This window comes from Galendromus occidentalis, unplaced genomic scaffold (genome assembly GCF_000255335.2).
Source record: "Galendromus occidentalis unplaced genomic scaffold, Mocc_1.1 scf7180000077360, whole genome shotgun sequence".
NCBI classification, from domain to species: domain Eukaryota; kingdom Metazoa; phylum Arthropoda; class Arachnida; order Mesostigmata; family Phytoseiidae; genus Galendromus; species Galendromus occidentalis.
The window spans coordinates 282,160-294,664 of record NW_003805348.1 but is presented as its reverse complement, the minus strand read 5'-3'; the positions used below and the strand labels follow the sequence as shown (position 1 = coordinate 294,664).

Below are 12,505 nucleotides of genomic sequence, written 5' to 3'. Positions count from 1 at the left end.
AGACTCTTCATCTTTATACTGTATCTGTATTCGGGCAATGCCCAGGCATGAATTAACAACGAACACGGTATTCGGAACCACGAGCTGCGATTTCGCGTTTCGCTGTGTCATCAGAGAACCTGAGCTAGTGTTCGCTCAAGTTTCTCCGCAGAACCTGTCATCGGGCTAGCCAAGCTCAACACCCAATATGTACATATCCAAACTGTACTGGTTTCACGAAAAGATGAGCGAGCCCAGGCGCGCGAAATATTGCAGGAATTCACACGGCACGGAAAGTATGCGAAATACTCACAAATTCCACAGAAAAATTAACAAGTCTGATTTCGCGAAATAGGGCAAATATCCGTGCAGTACGGGGCATATTCGGGCAGAAGTTCCATCGAAGGATTTCTTGGAGTTATGGAAGAGCGGGAGGAGCCATCTCAATTGAGGAACCCATCGAGCCTCACCCAGACCCAACTCGATGGTCCACAAGCAGAGCAACTTGCCGACCGATGCCCAGCTCGAGCCTGGGTCCGATTTCCATGCCCCCGAAACTTCTCCCTCCGTTGGTCAACCTCATGGCTGTGTAGCCATAAGCATCCTCGAATGCAGCCGCACCCATAGGCCATGCGAAGTCTCCGTTCCAGTGCGAGGGAGAGAGAAGAAAGCGTGTCCTGTCAAGGACTCTCATCAACAGGGGAACGTCCAGGAAGACGGCGATTACGACTGGTATCATTCCATACTAGCTCGAAGGATACGACTCCTTCATTGATTCAACCAGCAGAAACGAACGAGAAACCTCACCCGTACCACCGCTGCGACTAATTTTGAAGAACGACAGTATTCGACTCCGTCATAGACTTTCAGGAACGGCATCTCCTTGGGATCTCTCACTGAAACTCGCAGTTTCCACTCGATGTGTCATCCCTGGGGTAGGCGAAAGCTCGCTCGGGACGCGGAGCTGTGAAGCTCAGGCTACCGAATCAGATCTCTGAGATATTCCTTCTGAATAATGTCTCGATGGAGGATCTTCTTCGGCTGATGACTTCTGAATTAGCTTCTGAAAAATTCGTTATACGAGCGCGGTACCCATTTCTCGGTGTAAACGAGCGTGGCCTTACGCGCATGCGCACTAACTCTAAGTGTCCGATCAGCTGTTCAAGAGCCGAGATCATGCGTTGCGAGTACTCGCGACTCTTTCCTTTCCCTTACTGCCGTCTCCGTCTGGAGAATTCTGTATTTCAAATGCTTGACAATTGACTTACCCGATCCGCCAGCGAAAAGCATGGCGTTTTGGGATAAGGACAAACTTCTCGAGGCCGGCCTGATCTGTATGGGGAAATGTCTCCTAATGATGTGTACCCTTGGAATCGCGCCTTTCTACCCGACCGAGGTTAGTTCTGAGTTCTGATCGATGTGCTGCGAACCCTGGACAGTTTCAACGGGCATCTCACGCCGAACTCTGCAGAACGTAGCCTTCGCTGCCTACACGGAAAGCCCTCTCGCCTCTCAAGAACGTCACGGTCGACTCGGGATCAACTGAGATCGAAGTTGCTTGTGAAACTAAAGAAAACATGGAGCGTCAAGGGCCGGTCGCAACGCATAAGAAAATCGGCCTCACACTCGTGACAGGCGTAAATGATGTCATGTCCATGACCTTGCTCAAGACGATCGAGCGACACTACCTGGAAAATAGTTTTCCAATATGGTCGGAGGCTGCTTTCGGTGTCTTGTGTGACTGTCCACAAGTCGACTTCCATGAGTTCCGTGATCTCCCTGGTCTCACGATAAGTACTCGACGGGGATTCGGGTTCCCGTATAGAATCCTTCCTCGCTACGTACTGTTTGTCTCACTGATTCACGCGGATCTGCCGAATGAGCTCCCGGCAACTTCGATCTTTCCTGGGTGAAAATTTTCATTCCCAAAGTTTCACGGATACATTAATTTGGATTCGTGGCCATCCGGGTGGTGTGTGCCTGACAGAGATCGTGCGTGAAACCTGCTGACAGCTCACCTGACGGTTCGCCATTATCGCGCTCCTTGAGAAGCCGCATCTTTCCCATCCTTATCGATTGTCGAAACCTTTTCCTAGGATTTCTGTTCGGTTTTTACGAGTGATCTTGGATCGCAGGTAGCGTGCAAAAACACTCTGTATCTGAAATAAATTCTCTCCTCTCGGAGGACGCCCGTTCGCCACCCGTGGTCGATATGGTCGCCAAGTCTCTTCTACCAAGCTGACCGGATTCCCTGGTGACCCATGGTTCACATATGTATACTAAGCTCTGGTCGCTATAGTAAACCATCTGTGATCGGGAACGATGTGCATCGCGCAAGGGGAAATCTTCTGGCGTGGTTGGAGGGCTCTCCAAGGCCAAGTTGCCACAAAACTTATCGAGAACCCGCAAGGCGGTAGTGTGGGGAACTTTGACTTACGCTGTCCCCCGGGAGAACGTCACTCCGCCGATCTGATACCGCACACACCTCCTCATAGAGCACTCCCACGCAGTCCAGCGGCATGAATATATATCGCGAGCGATACCGAATCCTTCCTATGGTTTTCACTTCTGGGGAGATTAGCTTTGAGGGAATCTTCCATCATTCTCCCTTCAATCAGTCGTACTCTTGACTTCAAGAAATTCCTTCGCGGGAGCTCCGGAGCCCTGCCTCTTCATGGCTCAACTGTTACAAGGATCACTTCAGATGCGAACTCAGGCTAGACAGGTCTTTCTAAGAGGAGCTCCGTCGATGCGACGTGTTTCTTGCAAAATTCCTGACATGGCGTGTCTTTCGGATAATAGGACGTCAAGTTGGTGCCGCGCCTTTTGATTACATATTCCTTTTGATTTCTCATTGTGATGTCCCGTAAGTACTCGCTGTGTTGTGCTTTTCGTTGGGGGTAGCTGCTGTGTTCGATGACCGGAACGGATCAAGATTCGAGTCGAGAAGGAGCTCAACCGATCAAATCAAACGGAAAAGGTTCGGCGTCACCGAAGAGGAACACGGAAGAGGGAACGGTTTCCGAGCGAACATGACTTCGGGACTCCGCCCATCTGTACCATGCCCGCCTCGCGGAGTGCGCTAGCGTCAAGCTGAATGGCCAACTGAGGAGCGAGAGCAATTGAAAATATGAGGAAGGGATGAGATCTTGGACCCAGTGTCAGTGAAATCAGTCGATCCCGTCGCGCCTTGAATACTGTGCGGAAACCACCCCTACTGGGCTCGAATTCTATATCCGCTCCAAAGAGCGGTCCCATTCCGCCGGGGATGTGGAAGTTCCGGGCTTTTCCGGCACGAGCGTGACTTGCGCATGAATGATCTCGCTTCTCCGTCATATTCCGCTGCAAGCGCGAGCTCATACCTTCCGCTGCCGAAACTTCGCCGGAACTCCAGAGCAGGTTCTGCGACATCATTCCGTGCTCAAAGGCAGCGAAATCAAGAATCGCTACGGACGGCTGTCGATGGTCGATGGTATGCGAGCAACTCAAGCCAGCCTTTCCGGCGAGCTGCTGAAGGAAGAGAGGCTCTTCCCGGACACTTCATCCAGGCCGCGTACCCGTTGATTTGCGTGGCATAAATTAGTCGGATGATGCAGAAAGGGGAGACGGAGGGCCAGGGAAGGTTGGCTCGATCGGAGGGAGCTCCCTTCATCTATGTTTTCTTCACTTCGATTGATCGGTTCCAACCCCAGGGAGTAGCGACGGAGTGAGCCAAGAATAATTATGGGTATTCCGCTGCGCGAGGAGCGACACTCAGCGACTCTAATTCGATCAGAATCCTCTCTCCGCTCGAGGGAATTTGTTCCGCGAACAACGATTCTGCTAACCGCGAGGAAATTCGGGGAGACTCGCGATTGCAGTACAGTTGAAATTCCCGGCGTCGCATATCGCTTGATCACCTCTAAATCATATTTGTATAACGGATTTTACCCCATTCCAGGCCGCTTCGCGCGGTTGCAGCCCCGTACAGATTGGCCTCGTCTTCGCAAGTCTCCCCTTCATCGGCTTCTTCTTCAGCCCCTACATCGGTAAAAAGGTTCGTCCCTCCATTCTTGCGACGATAATTGAAATTTTATCCCGGCCTCCACTCGGAGCCTCGCCGTCATGTGACCGTCTCCGACCCTCGCGGTGCGATGTCGTTGCATGCATCGGCGGTCTTCTCGCATTCTCGCTGCGGCTAGCGCACATGCGAGGCTAAATCGAGATACCTAGGGGGAAGATCATTCAGATTTCGAGGCAAGAATACGTTCTCGTCGCAAGCCCCCCTACGTGACGGTGGAAAGATCGTCAACTTAGAGGCTTCGATCCATGAGGAGCTCTGACTCGCGAGGCAGGGCGATAATATTGCCTGTGAACCTCATCGAGTCGCGATATGCAACGCTTCAGATTATTCGCTCCGGGGGAAATATGAATTTCATACGGTCGGAGGGTTCAGATGTTGAAAAATATGAACTAGGTCGTGACGTTCCAGATCAGCGATGGTATCTCTCCCAGAAGCGTTCTCGCGGGCGGATTGATAATCGAAGCTTTTTTCATGACAGCCTTCAGGTGAGCGAAACCTCAGTCGAGGTCGGCTCCGACGCCGGATGTTCCATTTAATTTCAGCCACTGAACGTACCTTTTTCGCCAGCTTTGTGAACATTTTGAAAAACGCGAACGAGTTCTTCGGAGCGAGTCTCGCCTTTCGCACATTGCAAGCCTTCGGAGTCACCTCATCGAGCGTGGCCTACAATGCTGTCGCATCTGAGATATTCAAGACGAGAATGGAGTTTTTCCTGGTCAGTGACGGAAGGTCCGAGGCTGTTTCGGAGAATGAGGGCTTCGAGGAGATCTCTCACGAGCTGCCATCCAACTCCCCCTTTGTTTCCAGCCTTTCCTCGAAATGTTCGCGGGCATTGGAACCATGGTTGGTCCGACAGTCGGGGGAGCTCTCTATCAGGTTTGTTCTTGGGGACATGTTATTGGTCATCGCGTAGCTTTTGCCCGCGTCAGAGAGAACTCGTGGAAGGCTCCCTGGGGACCCGAGTTCATTTTTCGAAAACATTCATTCTTCCTGCACAGAGAGCCTTTCTTAATCCGGGCTGCCTACGGAACACGCACGCACTGCGAGTGGGAAGCCCTCCCCCGTTGCCGTCGCGATGTGAAATCCTCTCCCGATTCGTCTCTGTCGCTTTTTCGTAAGTCTGCTCCATACGAAGAAAGGAGCGGACTTTCCCAGTCTCTATTCCGGCGCGCTCCGCTGCGACCTGCGGCTTCGAAATCGATTCGGGCTCCGTCAACCCACGGAAGGGTCGGGGCCGTCTTGCTCCTGCGCTCCGCAGGAATGGAGCCGGAAGGCCGAGCGGCGCGAGCGATTTTCAGAGCTCACATGGCCTTGACAGTAATCTATTCTCCTGATTTTTCGTAGGTTTGGGGGTTCAGCGCGCCGTACACGGCGTTCTGTATCATGATCATCGTTCTGACTTTGTGCTTATTCGGAGTGTTGCCACAACGCGCAGGTCCCACGCAAGCAGGAGAAGACAGCTCTGGTCAGTAGAGCGGCTAGGGCCAATATTTCTGCCTATGCGTCGGATGATGACAAGTCGCTGATGGCTCGAACTCATCGGCGAACCCCCAAGGGATCGAGCTGTATTCGCTCCCCCTCGGGAGGACATCGGCGTGTTGATGCATCCACAAACACTGCCGGCTAATGAACAATATCATGTTATCCAGGCAATCCCTCGAGGAGCACGAAAGGCTTCTACCAGATGATTTGTATCGAAATCGCATTCGATCTCTTAGTGCTCTTCTTCACGTTTGTGTCGATAGCCTTCAACGACTCAACTCTCGCGGTGAAGCTCTCCGACTACGATCTCGACTCTTTCCAAAAAGGACTCATCTTCCTCGTGTCAGCCTCCATGTATTCGTTGTCATCTCTGCTAGCGACGAGGATATCGCATATGTTCGTAAGTATGCTCTAGAAGTTTCTCAGCCAAGGAATCCAAAGTTTGAGTAGGACCTCATAGGCGAGGCGAAAGCCTCAGGATGAGGCTGAATGAAACGTCGCATTCGGAATAGATCGCACCTTGTTTTCAATCGTCGAGCGAGGTGATTCCTCCGACCCCACAATATTTCCCGATGCGATCCCCGAGCACAACGGAGCGATCGAAAGCCAGTCGGTCGCAGAGCGTAAGAGTTCCCGGAGTGTCTGAGGCGCGGCTGTACACATGTGCATACCCGAATCGAAGCGAAGACTCTCATCTGAATCGAGCTGTAATCTCGTAGAAGCTCCACCGCGACGAGCATGTGCATCGACAACTCACGAAGAGAGAAGTCGGGCATCCTGAACGACGAGCCGATGTTTGCGCGAAGTGACGACAAACATTCGATAAGAATACTCTGTTACTCTTCCCGATTGGGCCGTCGCCTCGATCGTCTGAAGCCAGGTTGGAACCTCAACGAAATGTGTTTTTCGATCGGTCTACGAGAAGTCGAAAATAATCCCCGATCTCTCTTATGAAGCTGCCATCATGCCCGCTACTCATGAGTGAACTCCTCAAAAACTTCATTTTCTGAGCTTGATAAAATTCGAAATCATAGCGAAGGCGATATCTCTGCTCGATGGGCTCTGGGCAGCGGCTCGCGGAATCGAGAGAATAGGCATTCGTGAGAACTCTCGGGTCTCGGGGCCGCGCATGATTTATGTCCGAGATCAGCGGAAAAAGGGAGGGTCCGATGTACTCAGACCGAAAGCTACAATCTGCGTCTCGTTGTATAAATCGATGACATAACTCCTGCGAGGAGCGCGACTAATCTTTCGCCCTGGTGCCGCTTCAATCAGGGGCCACAGCTTTTGTCCAGCTAGGCTCCCTAAATCAAGTAATCCGCGCTTTGCATCCTCAAATTCTGTCTGGGATCGATTCGTACTCACGATTAGACTTTACTCTGGTGGGAACCGGTAATTTCGCCTGGCGGGACTCGTTTGAATCGAACCGATCACCCTAATGATGCGATAACAACTAAGGATGCATCGAAGCTTAGAAGGGGGGGGGCTAGTCATGAACTCCCTTACTGTTTTTTCGATTTGGGAATCTCTTTTTCTCCAATTGCTTTTCACCTCGGAGGTACTAGACTTTCGTCGATTCTTCGGGACAAAACGATAGAGAAGAAAAAGAGGATTGATGCGCAGCAGTCACTTTGGAGCTCAGATCTGAATGTCGTCCCGAATGGTCGACGAGTCGCTCGTGTCGTCTAGCGGAGAGAGATATCCCTTCTACGCATTATGCCTCATGATCTGATGAAGGATTCGTCCTTCAGTCGTTTTCTTCAGATTATTTCCTATTATTTCAGTGCGACCCGCGATTATGGTCTGTCTGTGGGCATGTGTTCATCGGATGTGGGTGGCTGATGATGTCCCCAAACCGTTTCATCCCAAATCCGTGAGTTTCTCGTTTTGGCTCATATAATACATCATTGAGGAAGATTCAGAACATGCAAAGAACCAGCTGCACGGATTATGAGCAGGTTCAGCGTTCATGTGGACCCAAAGGAAAAGAGCAAGGATCTTGATCGCGTTGGGATAAACGTTGACGAATCTCAGTCGTACGGAAAATCGATTCGCCTGCTCCCGCTGCAAGAGGTCCCGCCGGAGAGATTCCCTGCAAGACATTTTGGAGCATTCAGCGGAGCAGATGAATTTCACGCTCGCCTGTGGTCGCAGATCGATAGGTTGAGCGATACCCCTCAATTATCGAGAATCTCGCCACAGTCGACCACGGAACACTTTCGCGAGTCAGCGTTTCCCTAGCCCGACTCGAACCAGCGCCTCCTTGGCGAAATCCTCACGATTTCATGCTCGCATAGAGATCCCTTCCGCCTGCTTGAGGCTTGCGCTTTCCGTCTCGACCTGGAGTTATTGCCTCTCTGAGATTCAGAGGTCCATCTACGATGGGCTTTCTCGTCTGGGACTATTTCAGCATTTCCAACAGTGCTGGATACAACAGAATTCTTCCCAAGTGCGATCATTGTTCTTCCCTTCCGCGCAGGGCTCTGTCGCATGTTATCGCCGCACAAGCTATGATTGGCTTCGGTGCTGGAGTTTTCTACGTGGTCAGCTGCAACGATGCATACAAATGGATGACGTGAGTTTCCCGGTGTCGAATCGAGCATCCCTTCTCCGAGACGAAAGGGGCGTCCGATTCGCGGCTCATAAACTCTCAAACCCTGTTGTCAATTCCAGGCAGAAGTTGGGTTTCCCCGATGATTTCACCAGCTACTCGCTGCTGGGTGGATGTTTGCAGGGCTCATACTTTCTTGGGTGAGATTCTCCCGGCGCGATTTTTTTTCTCTACAGCAAGCTCTCGCCTCAATGTGGTTGCTTGGGATGGCTTCTTAGATGAACAAAAAACAAAGCTTCCCAACCTCTCAGGTGCCTCGTCGGCTCCGCCGGAGGCGGTCTTGTAATCCACTACTTCGACTACAACTTTTGCACGACGTGCTTAGCGGAAATTACTTTCGTGGCGGTGAGATTTTGCTGAAGGACAGATGAGATATGGAAAATTCCTGAGATGTACCCAAGATCATTCCCCTCTTTGGGATTATTCCCAGGTCTCGCAGGTGTAGGAAATCGATGCTCACGACCTTTTCGTTGCAGATGATCTCCCTCTCATGCGTCATACTTAAGAACGCCGCGGTCAAAAGATCAGAGAACTCCTGTAAAACAGAGGTCACACTAGCTGCCGGTGAATGAGTTTTTCGCTCAGAACTAATCAATAAGAGAACGATACGACATGAGTCCCCTTGGAGCGACGCGATTCAATTAGGGGACTTTCTTGCTCAATTCATTCATCCCGAAGGAGAGGAACTGGGAGAATCTCGACCATCTGAGCGAATCCGTAGGATCCGTAACTGTGACAAGGCTGAGGTCAAAAATGAGAGCGATGTGGCGCATCTGTGATAGATATGGCGAGACGGGAATCATGAGATCACCGGAGACTCGGAACAATCATTTACGACGTAGTCCAATAAGATAGGAGGTCAATCATCACAATAAAAAGTTCTCGCGAGGCGAGATCAACCTGTTTCCCTCGAAGTCATTCAGAGTTTCCTCCCACGCGTTCTCTTTAGCAGATTCGATTCGGAATGTTCGATGACAGCCGTCAGAAACTCAACCGGATCCTGAACCTGGATGCGCGGACTTGCATTCTGATACGCGGGGGATCGCTCCCACCGTCCCCGAGCAGAGCGGCATTTTTAGAGGCCGTCCAGGGAGGAGAAAACTCAGTTCCAACTGCTGATTGAACTAGCAGACTCTCGACCGGGTACAAAGGCTTCATTGGTTCCCAACACTACAATTCATCCACCCCGACCCATTGTCGAGCACACTACCTTTTAAGAATAGAACCGGGACGAGAGTGGATCGGCTGGCGTTGTCGAGTCTGGAATACACACAGAACGCGGAACGCAGGGAGATGTAATTGCAACCCTCAGGGCCTGACAAGTCGGGAACCCCCGCTCTACCAATCGTGTGGGGTGTGCGAGATGGAGATTCCATGATTTTCTCGAACTGATGCATTCTGTGGGATCATCGCGATTGGCCCGGACATCGGTTCATTTTTCGAGCATCGGAATAAAGCTCTTCTCATGACGGAGGATCTTCGAAAGCCGGTGGCTCTCTGCCATTGCTTACTCGACATTGGTGGTTTGCCGCATCCGCCTGGTTCTTCTTCGCAGCTTTGAGTCACTTTCCATGAGCTCGACGGAACGGGACCGGCCTCGGTCGAAAGGAATAGTGCTTCTAAGGGGCTGACGTTCTGGGTAATGCGAGGCCGCAGGGAGTTGGGTCCGTTCCGCCTCACGCTGAAATCACCGATGAAACGTGTCGGTCGAGAAATCTCAACCTTCTGGGCATATTCGCTCAGTCTTGTCTGGGCCCGTGTGTCCGAGAAGAGACCACACTACCGATCGGCAGAAACGTACCGGAAACCATACTTTGAGGGAGACGTGCGGGAGCGATTTGCTCCATCGGATATTCTCGAGCCGAAAAATATTACGCGCCCGGCAGGGGTGTCCCGCGAAGTTCGGAATTGGTGCCTAGAAGGCATCGGGCCGGCCGAGAAGATTTCTTTTGCCCATTCGTCAGCCCATCCAGTGTTCCCCGGGCGCATTGAGCACTGTCGCAAAGAAGGACGTCAGTGTCGCTCGATCGGCCGTGATCCGCACTCCGCGGGCATCGGTCGCGGGAGCCGGCAAAATATGGACCGAAACCTTTCATGCTCATCTCGCGGCTTCAGATCATTATGTTTCAGAAGATCACGAACCTAGAATTCAGGAAAGAGTTATATGATCTTCATGGTCTTCAGAGAAGTCGGGGATTCAGAGGATGAATGATATATAGGTAGTTTTGTCAGAGGACGAGGCATGCGGGTTGCAAGTCGAAGCTGCTGCGTTCCCCCGCTAGTGAGGTCGGTCCACAAATCCTACCGCAAAAAACACGAGTCCAACACCGAATTTAGATTCGACTTTAGAGCCCACCCAGATTGTTGAGAAACATAAGTTCGAATTTTCAGGAGGAACGTGTTTACTGGAATAAAGTCTGAGATACATATTCTGATGCGAACGTCGCGTCGTGTCGAAAACTCTTCTCTCCTCGCTGGGGATAGACGCGCGGAACACCATTCCTGAAATTTTACAGGAAAATGGTGTTTGCTCAGACCTCGGGCGCGGAAAGTGCGTCAAGATATCAGTGTCTAATTGTAAGGCGAGATGTCACACATGATTGATGCTGAGGGAACACGAATCTTACGAAGTTTGAAATTAGACGACTCGGAGACTCCGGAATGAGCTCTCTGTGTTAACACTGTTCAGGCGACGCATATGTAAGGGCCTTATTATCAGGAGAGCACAGTATATGGCGGATTATTCCTTGGCGAGCTGATATGTATATTCATATCTAGATTAGGTCTCATCAACTAATATTCGGCCTCTCCCGCTAAATCGACGAAGGACGACGTCCCACGCCTCACCATACGGGCAGACATCCTGATCGATATCTCGATATTTGCAGAGGGAGAGATCCGGCAGAGAGCTATCGAATCACTGAAAGTTCCAGGCCGGCCCGCTACAGTCTTCCGGTGCTACGTAACCGCAGGCGATCGGACTAGTTCTTTCGGTCGGATATCTGCGATCGTTTCTCAATCAGCGGGCTTCAGGGCTGCACTTGGCTCAATCACCCCGGAACGAAATTCGTCCTTGAGCTGACGATTCGGGAAAGACATTGATGATTCTCTCTGGGAAGAGAAGTCGATAACTTCGTTCTCCGATCTCTTCGGACTCCGATAGTCCTCCTCATCCTTGGGCGGTAGGCTTCCCTGTACGTATCCTATATGATGCCGATAGCGGGAGGACTCGGATTTGGATCTAGGACAGGATTTGCCATCCAATCCAACGATATGGGTGCTCATCGTCGCGTGTTCTTAGCGTCCGCTAAGCAAGCATACGAATATGCTCTCACGTCTCTTTCGCACCGCGGAGCCGCCCTGCTCCAGAGCTCTCACTTTTTGCGGGGAGCCTTGATGACGTCAGCAGATATCCGCAGATATCCGCTGGCTCATCGAGCATTCCACTTCGATAATTGCTATCAGGGAGTTATCCGTCAGGAGGTCGCGATTTGACTCAGAGAGTAGGCCGTCAATTTCCCTTGGCGGTTGTATGGTCAGTCATCCTTCAATCGTCATTTTGAAGATGAGAACCAAGTCGGCTCCCGCCTCCCTCTCGTTTTTGTGAAATTAATTCTTTGGGATGCTTTGTAGGTGAAACATCGAATGCATGAATTTGCGCGGTTTGCTAGATTGATTGTTCATTGGATCTCTCTATTCAGTATACCGTCTACCTACCGAAATCAGCAAGATATCGTATTTCCCAGCGGGTGAGACAACAACCCGATCAAGCCTTCGACTCGACTTCTTTGGCCTCCGTCATGATTCATGATACACTGCTCACAAAGGCATCTATCATCCACTCGGTGAATCATGTTGCTCTTAATGAAGTCTTTTCGGGGGATCCTCAATCGGGAGGCCTGCATGCGCGTTCCACCGAAATTGGGGGAGTCCCACGGAGACGCGCCGGTGCTAAATCCTTTCTCGCTGACATGTCCGGATATCATTCCACGCAGATCACCGACAGATGGGTCTCCGGAAAGCTCTCACGAGGAAATCGTTATAAGAAACCGAGGCTTCGGCCCACACTCTGGAGTAAACATCTGTGAACGAAGACGCTCGAACCGAGGAGCAAGCTGGAACAGCGCTCGCTCCCAAATTAGGGCCCTCGATCGACCCCGCGGGATGTCGTTCCTCAAAAACCTTGAACGGCTTCAGTCCAAATCGAGTAAATATGACGCACGTTGTCATTGACTTGACATGATGTAGCGGATTCAGACACAGTACGCCGTTTTCGCCTCATTGCTTCCGGAAAGGAAGATAAAGAGTCACTGTAGCCCAGGATCTATTCTGGATCGGACGAACGAAGCGTGCGCGATTCGAAGAGAATC

General features: G+C 51.3%; 1 protein-coding gene across 1 annotated transcript; it reads left to right on the top strand.

Annotated features, from left to right (window-relative positions):
* Nucleotides 1–1,144: 1,144 nt before the first annotated feature.
* Nucleotides 1,145–8,883, top strand: LOC100901725 (MFS-type transporter SLC18B1). The gene is made up of 12 exons (XM_003742256.2): nucleotides 1,145–1,375; nucleotides 3,920–4,015; nucleotides 4,451–4,527; nucleotides 4,610–4,757; nucleotides 4,850–4,918; nucleotides 5,387–5,507; nucleotides 5,692–5,924; nucleotides 7,309–7,397; nucleotides 8,004–8,099; nucleotides 8,198–8,275; nucleotides 8,387–8,480; nucleotides 8,612–8,883. The coding sequence occupies exons 1-12, from the start codon at nucleotides 1,268–1,270 to the stop codon at nucleotides 8,705–8,707; spliced, it is 1,305 nt and encodes a 434-aa protein (XP_003742304.1). The 5' UTR covers nucleotides 1,145–1,267; the 3' UTR covers nucleotides 8,708–8,883.
* Nucleotides 8,884–12,505: the final 3,622 nt, after the last annotated feature.